The following is a 13651-nucleotide window of genomic DNA, read 5'->3' as shown; positions in this document are numbered from 1 at the left end:
TAATACCTGACTCATATTCATAGGGCGACCTAATGTAGTAGTATATTTTCAACTTACAAAATATGAGTTATTTCACTTTAAAGGCATGAGTATACCTTTAAAAGCTACTCTAAGTTTGTTAAATGTACGATTGTACTTTGAGTTGGCCTTTTAATTTAGATTCATGCAACTCCAGAATCTCTGAAAAGATTACTCAGAAAAGCTTTTCAGCTGGTTGCCTTACTTTAAGATTATTCAACATTTTACCACGAATTTTATTTAGTTATTTATCTATTTAATTGTTTTACAATGATGTAGTTTGAACAGTGGGTGAAGTGAAAACTGACACTTTGTACTGTAAGTGTAAGAAAACCTTTGCAAGATAGCTAGAGTTGTCTATTACGGAAGCGTGGAGCTGTCACCCACATAAAAAAAAAAATCGGACCTTATCACGTTATAACGTGATAGTTTATTGTAAAAACGTGAAACGTATCACGTTATAACGTGATAAGTTTATTATAAGAACATAGCCTGTACTGTATACAGATGTTGTTACGACCTATATTGGAGCAAAATACATTTTATGGAAAATATACTCATCAAGCAGAAACTTTTCAGTTCTTTTTCACAATGATTAATTGTTCTACTCTGGTTTATTGTTGTACAGAAATGTGGGACAGTTATGAGAAACACGTAGGTCACCTGCCTGCGCACAGTGCCTGTGTGTCTGAATTGCCACAGAGCAGGCATCCCCAACTTGGGACCTCTTGAGCCAGTGTCCTGCAGGTTTTCAGTATGTCCATACTGCAGCACACCTGACTCAAATAATGGGTCGTTAAGAGGCTGGTGCAGACCTGGTTTATTCTTGCACACAAGACCGTTATAAGCAACACGGTGCGGCACCTGCCTGCAACCAATGAGACGGTGCGTGCATGTGTCTGAGTGGCAATAGAGTGTGCGCGCTGCTTTCAGTTAATAATATGTTGTCTCCTGACAATAAAAATGAAAATTATAAAGGCTATATGCACCTCTGGGACTGGGAGAAATAAGTTGCCGACATAAAGACGTGGTCCTGTCTACTTAAAGGGTGCAACGTCAACAAGTGTCCTCCAAGCTTCATCAAATCTCTCCAATGAAGTAAAACTTAATCCCATGTAGTAAATTAGGAATTTCTCTGGAAATAATAAACCACACTGAAAACCTGCAGGACACTGGTTCAAGAGGTCCCAAGTTGGGGATGCCTGCTCTGTGACAATTCAGACACACAGGCACGCACCGTCTCACTGTGTGCAGGCAGGTGACCTACGTGTTTCTCATAACTGTCCCACATTTCTGTACAACAATAAACCAGAGTAGAACAATTAATCATTGTCAAAAAGAACTGAAAAGTTTCTGCTTGATGAGTATATTTTCCATAAAATGTATTTTGCGTTATAACGTGATACGTTTCACGTTATTACAATAAACTTATCACGTTATAACGTCATACGTTTCACGTTATTACAATAAAGTATCACGTTATAACGTGATACGTTTTACGTTTTTACAATAAAGAATCACGTTATAACGTGATACGTTTTACGTTTTTACAATAAACATATCACGTTATAACGTGATAAGGTCCGATTTTTTTTTTATTTGGGTGACAGCTCCACGCTTCCGTAGTCTATCAAGCTACCTCATTAAAAAAAAAAAAAAAGAAACATAAACATAGAGAGGACCAATATTTGACTCCATCTACCACTGTAATGTTACTTTGAGTTGCCACAACAACATGAACATGAGTTTGTATATTATGTACATACAAGTTTAGATGTAGCAGAATTAATCATCTTTTTGTTGTTTGTTTTGTCACCTGGATTTAACTAAGCAAATAGATACAAGCCTTCTGTTGGATAATCACTGCACGGGTGATTATCATTCAGCTGGTAACAATTTATTTAATCCTAACTGATACAATAAGTAGCTTTTCATTTCTTAAAAAGTATGTGTAAAGACACATCCCATGGTGACGGAAAAGATCTTAATCTGTTTAAGAAGGGTCGGATTATTAGCATGCATCAAGCAATGAAAACAGGAGATTGCAGAAATTAAGAATGGTCCAACGCATTATTAGAAACTGGAAGAATAGTGGGGAACCATTATTTTGTAGTGTAGTGTGAAAATCCTGAATTTTGATGATTGGTAATCACTTAAAATTTTGGGAAGTTCGGGAAAAACAACAGTAGAACTTGGGTCAATGTTTAAAGTAAAAGTAAAAGCATTTCCACATGACCAATGTGAAGGGAACTCAAGCAATTGGGACTGCTGTGTAGTCAAAAGAAAACCACTATTCACTGAGACTAAAAAAAGACAAAAAGGGCCAAATTTGCTAGGGAGTAGATTTGTTACAGATTGATGGGAACATCAGAGTAAAAAGAACTGCAAATGAAGTGATGCAGCCATCATACCTAATGCCTACTGTATGAGCTTGTGGGGGCAGTGCTGTTATCTGGGGTTGCTGTAGTTGCTCAGGTCTAGGTTCAGCAACATTATGTGTCCAAAGAATGAAGCCAGCAGACACACCCTTAATATACTGAATGACCAGGTTATTCAATCAATGGATGTTTTTTCTTCCATGATGGTACAGAGATATTCCACTATGACAATGCCAGGATTCATCAGGCTCAAAAAGCAGATTTGGTTCTGGGAGCATGGGCATCATTTTCACACATCGATTAGCCACCAAGTCCAGAGTCCAGAGCTAAAGCAGTGTCTATAAGCAAATGGATGAAGATCGATTCAGTTGAACAGGGTTGAACTGATTAAAACATTTACCTCAACTTTTGCACCCAGACGTGCCCATGAACCAGGTCCCATCTATGAAAATTTAAATACATCATCACTCCAATATTAGGCTAAATGGTTAGATATTCTGAGCTAATGCTAAATTACATAAGTAAGCTACATTATTCTTAGATTGACATATCTATTGCTGATCTATTGCTCTTGCAGAGGAGTCTTTAATCTTTTAAACTGTTTAGATTTCAAACAACATGTCACACAGCCTCACAACAGAGGACACACCCTGGACCTGGTCATAACCTATGGTCTATCCACTGGTGTGCCCTCTGTTGTTGACCTGGCTGTGTCAGATCACTACTGTGTGTTTTTTAACATCACCACTTTTAGCCAACAGGAGGCCTCAGTGAGAACTGTGAGGAAACGATATATTACTTCTGAAGTGGTTGCAAATTTTATTGAGATTTTTAACCAAAATCCTGCTTAAATTTTACCTGCATCATGTGATTTTATTGTGGATCATTTTAACAGCAAGCTTGAGTCAGCTATCGATGCTGTAGCTCCTCTCAAAACTAAAATAATGAAATCCAAACCCACACCACTGTGGAGAAATGAGCAAATGAAAGAACTCAAAAGACATTGCAGGAGAGCAGAGAAGAAATGGAGGAAAACAAAATTATTCATTTATTTAGAAATTTTTAAGGAACAACTTAAAACCTACAATAAAACAGTTAAACAAGCTAGAACACTTCATTTTCCCAATCTTATTACAGAAAACAAAAATAACCCCAAATTTCTTTTTAAAACAATAGATCTTTTAATAAACATATTTTTTAATAAGTCTTTCATGCCTGCATCAAATGCTGCATGTGAGGACTTTGCATGCCGCTTCAGAAGTAAAATCAATGCTATTAGAACCAGTCTTTCATCTCAACGACATTTTGATTTAAACAGAACTGAAGCTTTGCTTTTACCTGAGGAAACACTGGAGAGTTCACACAACAACTTGCCTTTTAGACATAATTCCCACATTACTTTAAAACATATTTTTTGCTTTCTTTGGGTGTGAACTTTTAGATGTGGTAAATTATTCTCTTCAGACGGGTGTCTTCCCTGCTGCCTTTAAAACGGCAATGGTGAGGCCCCTTCTGAAGGGTAATTTAGATCTAGACATTCTTGATAACTACCGACCTGTATCCAACTTACCGTTTTTGCAATTACATGAGTTTTTGCATAAACATAATATTTAAAAAAAATATCAGTCTGGTTTTAGGACAAACCACAGTACCAAGACAGCCCTTTTAAAAATTGTTAATGACCTTAGATTTAACTTAGACGCACAGAAACTTTCTGTCCTGGTTCAACTGGATCTTAGTGCTGCCTTTGATACAGTTGATCACCAGATTTTACTAGACAGACTCAAAAGTCTGGTGGGCCTCTCACGTACTGTTCTAAAATGGTTTTACTCCTATCTCACAGATTGAAAATTCTTTGTAAGTATGGATGCATGCTCCTCAAGAATCCATGAAGTCAAGTGTGGCATTCCCCAGGTATCAATTTTAGGCCCAATACTTTTTAATTTGTACATGTTACCTTTTGGGGCATGGAATTTCACAGCTATGCTGATGACTTGCAGCTTTACATTGCTGTGTCTCCTGATGACCTGGAGCCAGTCAATGTCCTTTTAAACTGTCTTTTAGATACAGTCATAGACAGCAGATAACTTCTTACAGCTCAATCAGGACTAAACTGACGTTTAATTATTAGTCCTGAAGACAAGAGAGAGATCATTTTACCAAGACTACATAATTTCAATCCCTCTAAGTGTGTGAAAAACCTAGGTGTTCTTTTCGACTCTGAGGTTGATTTTATTCCACACATCAGAAATGTCATAAAGACAGGATTTTATCATCTTAAAAACATCAGCAGAGTCCGCCCATTTCTCTCCCTTGCCAGCACGGAGGTGCTGATGCATGCTTTTTATTTTTAGAGGATTAGATTACTGTAATGATCTCCTCTGTGGTCTTCCCAAAAAGTCCATTTCAAACCTACAGCTACTTCAGAACTCAGTGGCACAAGTTCTGACGAGGACCAGAGGGCAGGAACACATTACGCCAGTCTTAAAATCATTGCATTGGCTCCCCGTGCATTTTAGGATTGATTTTAAGGTTCTTTTAGTAGTTTATAAATGTCTTAATGGTCTTGGGCCCTCCTGTTTATCCGACTTGCTTGTAAATTGTGAACCCTCACAGACCCTGAGGTCCTCATGTACTAGTCTCTTAGTTGTTCCAAGGGTGAGGACTAAAACATATGGCGAGGCCTCTTTCAATTGTTATGGCCCTCATCTGTTGAATAGCCTGCCAGAGAACCTCGGGGCTTCAGAGACTGTTGATGTTTTTTAAAAGAGACTTAAGACCTTTTTAGCTTAGCTTTTAACTCAATTTTATTTGATCGTAAGCTAATTTTAATTTTATATCTTATTTTATTTTCATTTCATTTTAATCAACTGTATTTATTTTTTTATTTGTTTACTTACTTACTTACTTACTCTTAGCTAATTGTTTCTTAAGGTTATTTAATCTTTGTTTCAACTCAAGTGTTTTACTCATGGGGATCCTGCATGTCTGGAACTCCGCCTGCTCAGTCTGGGGTTTATTACTGTGGTGATGCCCTTGTCTGGGTGGCTAGGGCCCTACACTGCAGCCTTATGGCTGTGGTGTGGGCCCCAGTCTACCCTGATCGGGGTGGTTGCCATGATGGCAGCCACTGTAGGACATGGGTGGACTGGCTCCTGGTGTGGAAGGTTCCCCATGATATTGTTTCCTCACAGTAGCATCAAGCCAGATGTTTATCACTTTTAGTGTTTTAGTGCCCGAGTTTTTAGCCAGAGCTAATTCTCAACTCTTGTCCCTGGTTTGGCCTTTCCTGGATGGCTTATCAGTGATAAGCATGAAACATTCTAAGTCGATCCATCTACAGAGCTAGTTCAGCACCCTTCAGTTGGCTCTAATGCACCTCAAAGCTTGTTGCTCAACACCAAGACAGTCAAAGAGAGAGAAAACAAAACAAAACAAAGACCAGTATGCTGACTGAGAAAAGAAACTAAGAAGAAAATTATGTGGAGAATGGGTGTAGCCAAAGGGAGTCACAAAAGAAAGAGTAAGACTGAAAATGAACTCACATTATCTTCCCAAGCTTATTATAAAAGATGCTTTGTTTTTTTGTTTGTTTTTGTATTGTATACCTAATCTGCTCCGACACTGAACAGATGTTGAATTATTAAACTAGAATTTATCCTTTTGTAAAGTCAAAATTCATTCGATAAATGGGAACGGTGCACAGCGATCAGTTGCCTGCCCTGGTAGTCTGTCCTAGCGGCAGGACTGGTTGGACTAGTTAACCTTGTGATTTAGAGTCATCCTTGTTTTAGTAAATTATATTTTGTTCAGACATATGATAGTGTGGTATTTCTTAAACTGTCTGGCTACAATTCTTAATGAACAGGCAGTTGAGGAGTATCAAACTACATGTACTAAACCCTGGTTTACTTCCAGTAAGGAACATACACTGTTTGCAGGGAATTTATAATGAGAGTGGAACTCAAAATAAAGAAGCAAAATTGAAATCCATTTGAATGGAAGTAAAGCATGACAGCTTCTTCAAAGATGTGTAGGAGCATCTCCAGCAGAAGAAACAGTGTAGAGGTATTAACAGTGGACAGCCCATAAGCTGGACAGTTTTTTTTTTTTTTTTTTGTTTTTATTTTTTTAATTAAGAGGCAACAGTTTATACCTTGCATCCATTTCTCCTTGATTAATCTGTTATTTGAACCCTAAAAGAATCAAGCAAGAACGAACTGTGTTATCATTTTCATGACTATACTTAAAATATTATTAATTACAAATATAGGTCAGGACTTTACAAAAAACTTTTTAAATACATCTGAATTTAATGTCAGAGAGCGCGTGATTAATCTGAGGAGCTTGGAGAATGCTTGGAGCTGAGACATCCCCATATTTTCTTTCTTTTTTTCAGTTCAGCTTGTTTTTGCTTTCATGAAGCTGCAGTCTTTATTACATCTGAAGTATAAATATGGTGGAACAAGAAGGAAGAAAATAGAAACAAGGCTTTGTGTTTCTTTATTTTGATAATGATACTGTACTTACAGGTCAAATCTAAGAGTGATCCCCAGGCTTATAGAAATTAACTCAAAAAATATCAAGTCTGCTAAAAAACCAGACAGTGGTTACATAACCAAATTAGAAAAAGACACACACACACGTTTACAACACTGCAATGCCATTGGCTGCAGCTGATGAATGGATGAGTTGTTAACCAATCAGGAGCATGTGACTGGTGAATATGTACGCTGATCAGCATCAGTTGGCTTCACTCGCACACTCTTCTCATTTCACACTCATGCACACATACACAGATACACACATACACACACACTTCTGGTAACACAGGTTGCTTGCTACAAGTCATCTTACATTCATTTGGCATTTGTCATCCTCACCCGTTCATCATGCACAGCAAAGAGCATATTAGGTAAGAGGATTTTGTCATTACACGATGCCTTATCCTAACAAATTTACTTTCTTGTTGTTTTTGTGTTATAAGAAAAATTAGAATATTTTTCTTAATATAATCTATTAAAATCAGCTAAAGCTTGGGGGTTTTTTTGGTCTTGTCACTCCATATTCTTCCTGTGTGGATACTTCTGGTTTCAGATACATGTAAATCTATTTAATAAATTAAGGAATGTATTAATGCTTTCTGGCATCCTTCTTGTGTTAATAAGCCTGTAGGCATTTGTTGTTCGGGTCTTGAGCCTGAACCATAACTGAATAATAGGCTAAAGTTCACACTGCATTAAAATAAAAACACGCCATGAAATACTATCCAGTTCCCACAGCTGCTTAGATGTAGGAACATGAGACAAAACAAGTCTGTAGTAAGAGGATAAACAGATTAAAAATTTTGAGCATATCATACTGTACCTAAGGAATGCATTGAAAGAAAATGGTTATTAACAGCATAATTAAATGATTATTTAAACCAAATATGTCAAAATATGCCAAATATAAATTTGGCCCTGCTGGTATTTGTCATAACAACTTACATAAACTGCTTTGTATTTTGTTTTTTCTCGGCATTTAGAAGTTCAATGATTGTGGGCATTATTTATTAGTTAGAAACTCCAATGGCAAAATTATCCCTATAGTATGGAATCCTTTTAAAAATTTCCTGGATTTAAGCGGTGATCCGAATCTCCCCCAATACCTAATAACATCTTCTTTGTTCAATTTCTGAGATTTCTTCATCAAAATATGTCCATAACTTGTTGAGTTATGTTGCTAACAGAAAGACAGACAAACCAATGCCATTGAAAACATAACCTCCACCTTGGCAGAGGTAATTGTGATCTTTTTAGTTAATGAAGTTGGTTGGACAACAGTTGCTCATTATCATTTATTTTAGGTTTAGGTTTCTGTCCAGCCGTGGATTATTAGTGGGTGTGGTTTAGTCCAGATTTAGTTTTGCTTGCCAACAGCCACTGATGTAAAATTTTATGCATTAATATATATAGTCATTTTAAACAGATAATTTTTTGTCATCCCTTCTTCATGTTGACAGTCACGATGAATACCAGAAAACAGCTGATTGGTTGATGTCTCAGACAAAGCACCGCCCACAGGTGGCAATCATCTGTGGGTCTGGACTGGGCATGCTCGCTGACACCCTCAAATGTCAAGATTCGTTTGCTTACTCTGACATACCAGGCTTCCCTCAGAGTACAGGTACTCTAAATATATTCTGTTATTTTCACCAGTAACAAATTATTACAGACTGATTACTGTATTTTAAACATGCAAAGCAGGCCTATTTATTATGTTACACTTGGATTATATGCTAGATGAAATAGTAAAAACAGATTTCATGTAAGAGTATTAGGAAAAAAAGGCACATGTGAAAAAGGTCTGAAGAAAAAGGATATTTTCTCTTTAGCTTTTTTTCATAACTATATTATTCTAACATTGTAGAAAAGCTTGAATTCATGTGTGGAAAACCTTTAATGGATTATTTCACATTGCAGGCTGCAAATACTGACAGCCTACAATGTATTTACTGTCTAATCTAATAGCTCATTGCAACTGTGGTCAATTCATTGCCTTTTCATATTTAGCCTTTTGATATTGCTTTTTAGATTATTGAGTATGATACTCATTTGTTAAATGTGCCCCTCCAAATTTCTTTCAGAACATTATGTAAAACCACTGATTCCTTCACTGTCCCCTTTTTCATATTAAAAGGTGACATCTTCCTAACTGTTTTTATATTTAGGCCTGCTTGCAGCATCTTAGTTTATACCTACTGTTATATGACGAACAGAGAAGAAGAGCACAGGATTTAATATGCAGCTCACTTCATTACAGTATCAAAACAATGTTATATGCAGCATCAAAAGATAAATCTGAATATGAACTAGCACAAATAAAGAAGAAAATACAAAGTTCTTTGCTTACAAGATCATGTTTATTTGTGTGTTGCAGTGCAGGGTCATGCAGGCCGATTGGTTTTTGGGGAGCTGAAGGGGAAGACGTGTGTTTGCATGCAGGGTCGCTTCCACATGTATGAAGGACACTCTCTCCTCCAGGTACTCAGTTTTTTTTTTTATTTACTTCTAAGGATCGTAAAAAATGCGATACATTCGCTGACACCTGGACGGAGCTTTAACTTTAGACCCAAAGAAAGACTGGATCCTCTGGATAACAGATCTGTGACAAAGTGCAGAACAGACTAAATGTAATCACTTTCAAGCAGGAGTGTTTTCAGATGCTTATTGTGAATTGTGGCTCTAAGTGACAAAATTCTAACATAGCAGATGTAATTTGTTTTTCCAGACTTAGCATGAAATTACCTTTTTTTTTTTTTGAGAAACATGAATAAAAAACAAATACAAAATGCAAACACCAACCTCAGCTGTGTAAAGAAATACTTGGAAAAAATAAGAGAGAAGTGACAACATGGAAAATAGAAGAGTCAGAAACACTGGCCCCTGAGCAGGCAGAGTTTAACAGCCAATCCTACTCAGCTGTGCTCAGAAGAAACACTGCAACAGAAATAACAGCAAACAGAGCACAACAATTACACAAATAAATTCCACTTATACACACACACACACACACACACACACACACACACACAGTGAGCTGACTAAAAAGCTTAGTCACATAACCTTGATACAACACACATTTGACTGTAATCAGCAGCATGAGACTGAACCTGTAATGTGTGTGTGCTTGTGTGTGTCATGCATGGGTCCAGTCACATGCAGCCTTTAGCAGACTGTTCAATGCTGCCATTGTTTCCTACTATGTAAGACACATTCACAGCTACACACAACTCTCTCTTCTGTGTCACACAGAGACTCTGACTGCCCTGCAGGTGGCGCTCCATTAAAGCTTCTTTTTTCCTTCTTAAAATCTCGGATTACAAAACATTTTTCTTGAGGTGGAAATGCCTCTTTTATATTGACCTTCATGCACTAAATCAAATTGAGTGGTGGATTATGTAACTGTCAGCAGACACTGCCTGAGAGTTGTGTATTCATTTGTATGACCCCACAAAACTCTGTGTGCACATTAGGATGTTTGTTTTGTTTTGTTTTGGGTTTTTGAATTCCACATGAGCAAGGCTACCTGACTTCTCTGTTTGCCCTTCAGACAACATTCCCAGTTCGAGTCTTCAAACTGATGGGGGTGGAGACTCTGATTGTGACAAATGCTGCTGGTTCATTGGCTGACAGCCTTCAACCTGGTGACATCATGATCATTAAAGATCACATCAACTTCCCTGGACTAGTCGGCCTGAATCCGCTATGTGGACCCAACGATGACAAGTAATGTGTTGTCATGGTGACAAATTACTGTTACTATTGTTCCTGATGCTGTTGATCATGTTGGTTATTGTTGTTAAATATTTGGGGGTTTTTTAGGTTTGGGCCTCGCTTCCCAGCCATGTCAGGGTGCTATGACAAAGGGCTGCGACACCTAGCAATGGAGATTTCCAAACAGCTAGGTATTGCTGGCCTTGTGCAAGATGGGGTGTATGCCATGGTGGGCGGTCCTACTTTTGAAACCATCGCTGAGGCCAGACTGTTGCATCGACTTGGAGTGGATGCAGTTGGTATGACACAGATAAATAACACATACTAAATTTACTCTCTTCCTTATCTTTAAGACTGCATAATTAATCATAACCTACGTTATGCTTGAGTCTTGTAAAGCTAAAAAAATGTATTTCCTCTCTGAGAATGTGGCTGCAAGAAATATCCAATAGAATTCAAATCTCTGAAGAGCAGTAGTGAGATCAGTGTTGATAAAGAGCAAGTGTTGGTCAGACCCCACAGCCAGTTATTTCTCCAAAATGAATGTTTATGCGATAATGAATATCTATCACACATAAACCTAGTAATTAGACTGTTATCCCAGCAAGAATATTATTGGACATTTCGAGTCAGCTGGTGGTCACTAATCCATGAGTTGTCTACTGACCATCACCTGCTGATCAGCTGACTAGATTAATACCTCAAACAACTCTATTATTATTGTTGCTGTTCTGCCCTGTGTCAGTCACTTGTTGCTCTGTTTTCAGGTATGAGTACAGCTCCTGAGGTCGTTGTGGCAACTCACTGTGGCCTGAGAGTCTTTGGCCTGTCCCTGATCACTAATAAGGTAACATCCAAATGGCACACTTACAGCACAGTATGATGTTCAGTTGCCGACCTGATCAACTTTTATTTGGCTTTGTGATTATTTAACTGTTTATAATTTGGCAGACTTGTCTGATTTCTTGAATGATGGCTTATTTATTGGTTTATGTAAAAAGAGTGACTAATTGTTTTAATTTACCTCAGGTTGTGAAGAGTTACGAAGACCCTGAAAGGGTCAACCATGAGGGTGTCCTCGAGGTCGGGCGATTGCGTTCTCAAACTGTGCAGCAGCTGGTGACTGAACTGATCAGCAGGATGGAGATCAATAATAATGACAACACCAATAATGCTGTCTGAACACACACACATACACTGTACATATCTTATTAATGTATTTAGAGAGTTTTTACAGCTTTCCATTTGCATATTTTGTAAATTTTTTAAATCTTTGTTGTAATGAAAACTTTATTTATATCTCTATGGTGCCTAATTATTGTCCATCAGGGTAAATAGGAATGTAAGTATTCATTTTGGATATTTTACATTAAATCTAAGTGTTTATATAACAGTAAAAGCTGTGTTTCATGGTGCTTTATTATGAAAAAAACATACGAGCGTTGTACATTGTTCCTGTTGAAGTATTGTATTTTGTTAAGGATTTCTCTGATTTCCTGATTAAAACATGCTGTCACACCTACTGCTTATTTGATTTGCTGTTGTTGATATCTGTCATTGTTTTACTTAAAGCTGCCCCTTTCTTCCAATTTGTGCATCCTCAATTCCTCCTCTGGATTACTCTCCTCACATCTGAAACCCTTCCACACTTCTGATGTGAGCAGAGGTGGAGAGTGAGAAACAAGAAGATGCAACAACCACTTAACAAAAGAGAGATTTTTGCTTTCAGTGTGTCACTTTACAGTTTTAAACTTGATTGGAGGAAGTTGAGAACAGATGGCACCAGACTTCCCCTCAGCTATTTGTATTAAAACCCTTGCATTACAAGTCCTTGAGAGAACATGATCCTCAAAGTGCTGCCTGACTGAAGAACATAGGTTTAGTTATGTTCACCCAAAACAAAAATAAAAATGATCCTACAATAGTAATCATCAGCAATGTTTTATCATCAGAAAGAGAAACAGCAGTGATTGAAAAAATATTAAAAGAAATAAAGAAATTAGTTACTGAAGAAAATAACACCATTACATATAAAATAGACCAAAAACAAAAGTAATGCAACAAAAGTAACAACGTTGTAATTATAAAAAATTTAAAAAAAAACTGGAGCAGCAAAATATTTAACATTTCCCCATGAAATATTAGGTACCATCAGCTAACTGTAGCTTTCAAAACATTTATAGATTGTGTAGATTTTGTTTTTCCAAGGTGCTACTAAATTTCATATTTCTAGATTTTTAGATACACAAACACTTTTAGGAAAGATAAACACATTAAAGGTTAAAGGTCATAACAAAAGCAAAGGACCACAGCACTGGTGGATGTACCAGATAAATGTGATGATTTTCTGTTACCACACGAGGGCAGCAGTAGTCAGTTCATCTGATGCACTCAGTACATTCAGAGATTGTTTACAGAGCTGCTAAATAAGCTATGTTTACATTTCTAAGTGAAGATTTGTGGAGTTGTATTTAACTTCTAGTTAATATTAGCAGCTTTACCAAAATTTTTTGGGGAGATAAGATTTTATTTGTTTTTTTCCCAGCAGCTGAAACATGCCATTAGAAAATCCAAAAGGTATGTGAGATCATTAAGAAGCTGAAAATAGTTATCTTGCAAGTATTTCCCGTAGTATAACTCTAAAAGTATTCAAATAAACCTTTGGTTATATAAATATACTAATTTCATTATGGGTATGCTCAAGAAATGAGCCAAAAAAATGTAAGCAATGAGCTAAAAGGGTTAAATAAATCCACATTGTGACACAACCATATTGTATTATTTTGAATAAATAAGCATTAAAAATGTTTGTCCTTTGTCTGCAACCTAGGAGACAAGAAGGCAAGTGTTAGAGAAATGGGACAAGTCTGTGGAGCATGTTTACTTGAAGTTAGAGGCTCCTGTGGCAAACATCTGTTATAAACTCAACCGGAACCACTTAAACTCTGAATTGAAAGGACGAGCAGCCTTAATGTCAAATTCTCAAATGGTCCATTT

General features: G+C 37.0%; 1 protein-coding gene across 1 annotated transcript; it reads left to right on the top strand.

Annotated features, from left to right (window-relative positions):
• The first annotated feature begins 7170 nt into the window (after positions 1 to 7170).
• On the top strand, positions 7171 to 12155 carry pnp4a (purine nucleoside phosphorylase 4a). The gene is made up of 7 exons (XM_041978457.1): positions 7171 to 7311; positions 8401 to 8564; positions 9318 to 9421; positions 10491 to 10666; positions 10763 to 10953; positions 11422 to 11501; positions 11684 to 12155. Exons 1-7 carry the CDS (start codon positions 7289 to 7291, stop codon positions 11834 to 11836), a joined length of 891 nt encoding a protein of 296 aa, XP_041834391.1. The 5' UTR covers positions 7171 to 7288; the 3' UTR covers positions 11837 to 12155.
• Positions 12156 to 13651: the final 1496 nt, after the last annotated feature.

This window comes from Melanotaenia boesemani, chromosome 3 (genome assembly GCF_017639745.1).
Source record: "Melanotaenia boesemani isolate fMelBoe1 chromosome 3, fMelBoe1.pri, whole genome shotgun sequence".
NCBI lineage: Eukaryota > Metazoa > Chordata > Actinopteri > Atheriniformes > Melanotaeniidae > Melanotaenia > Melanotaenia boesemani.
Note: the sequence above shows the minus strand (reverse complement) of the source record. Positions and strands in the feature narration are given on the sequence as shown.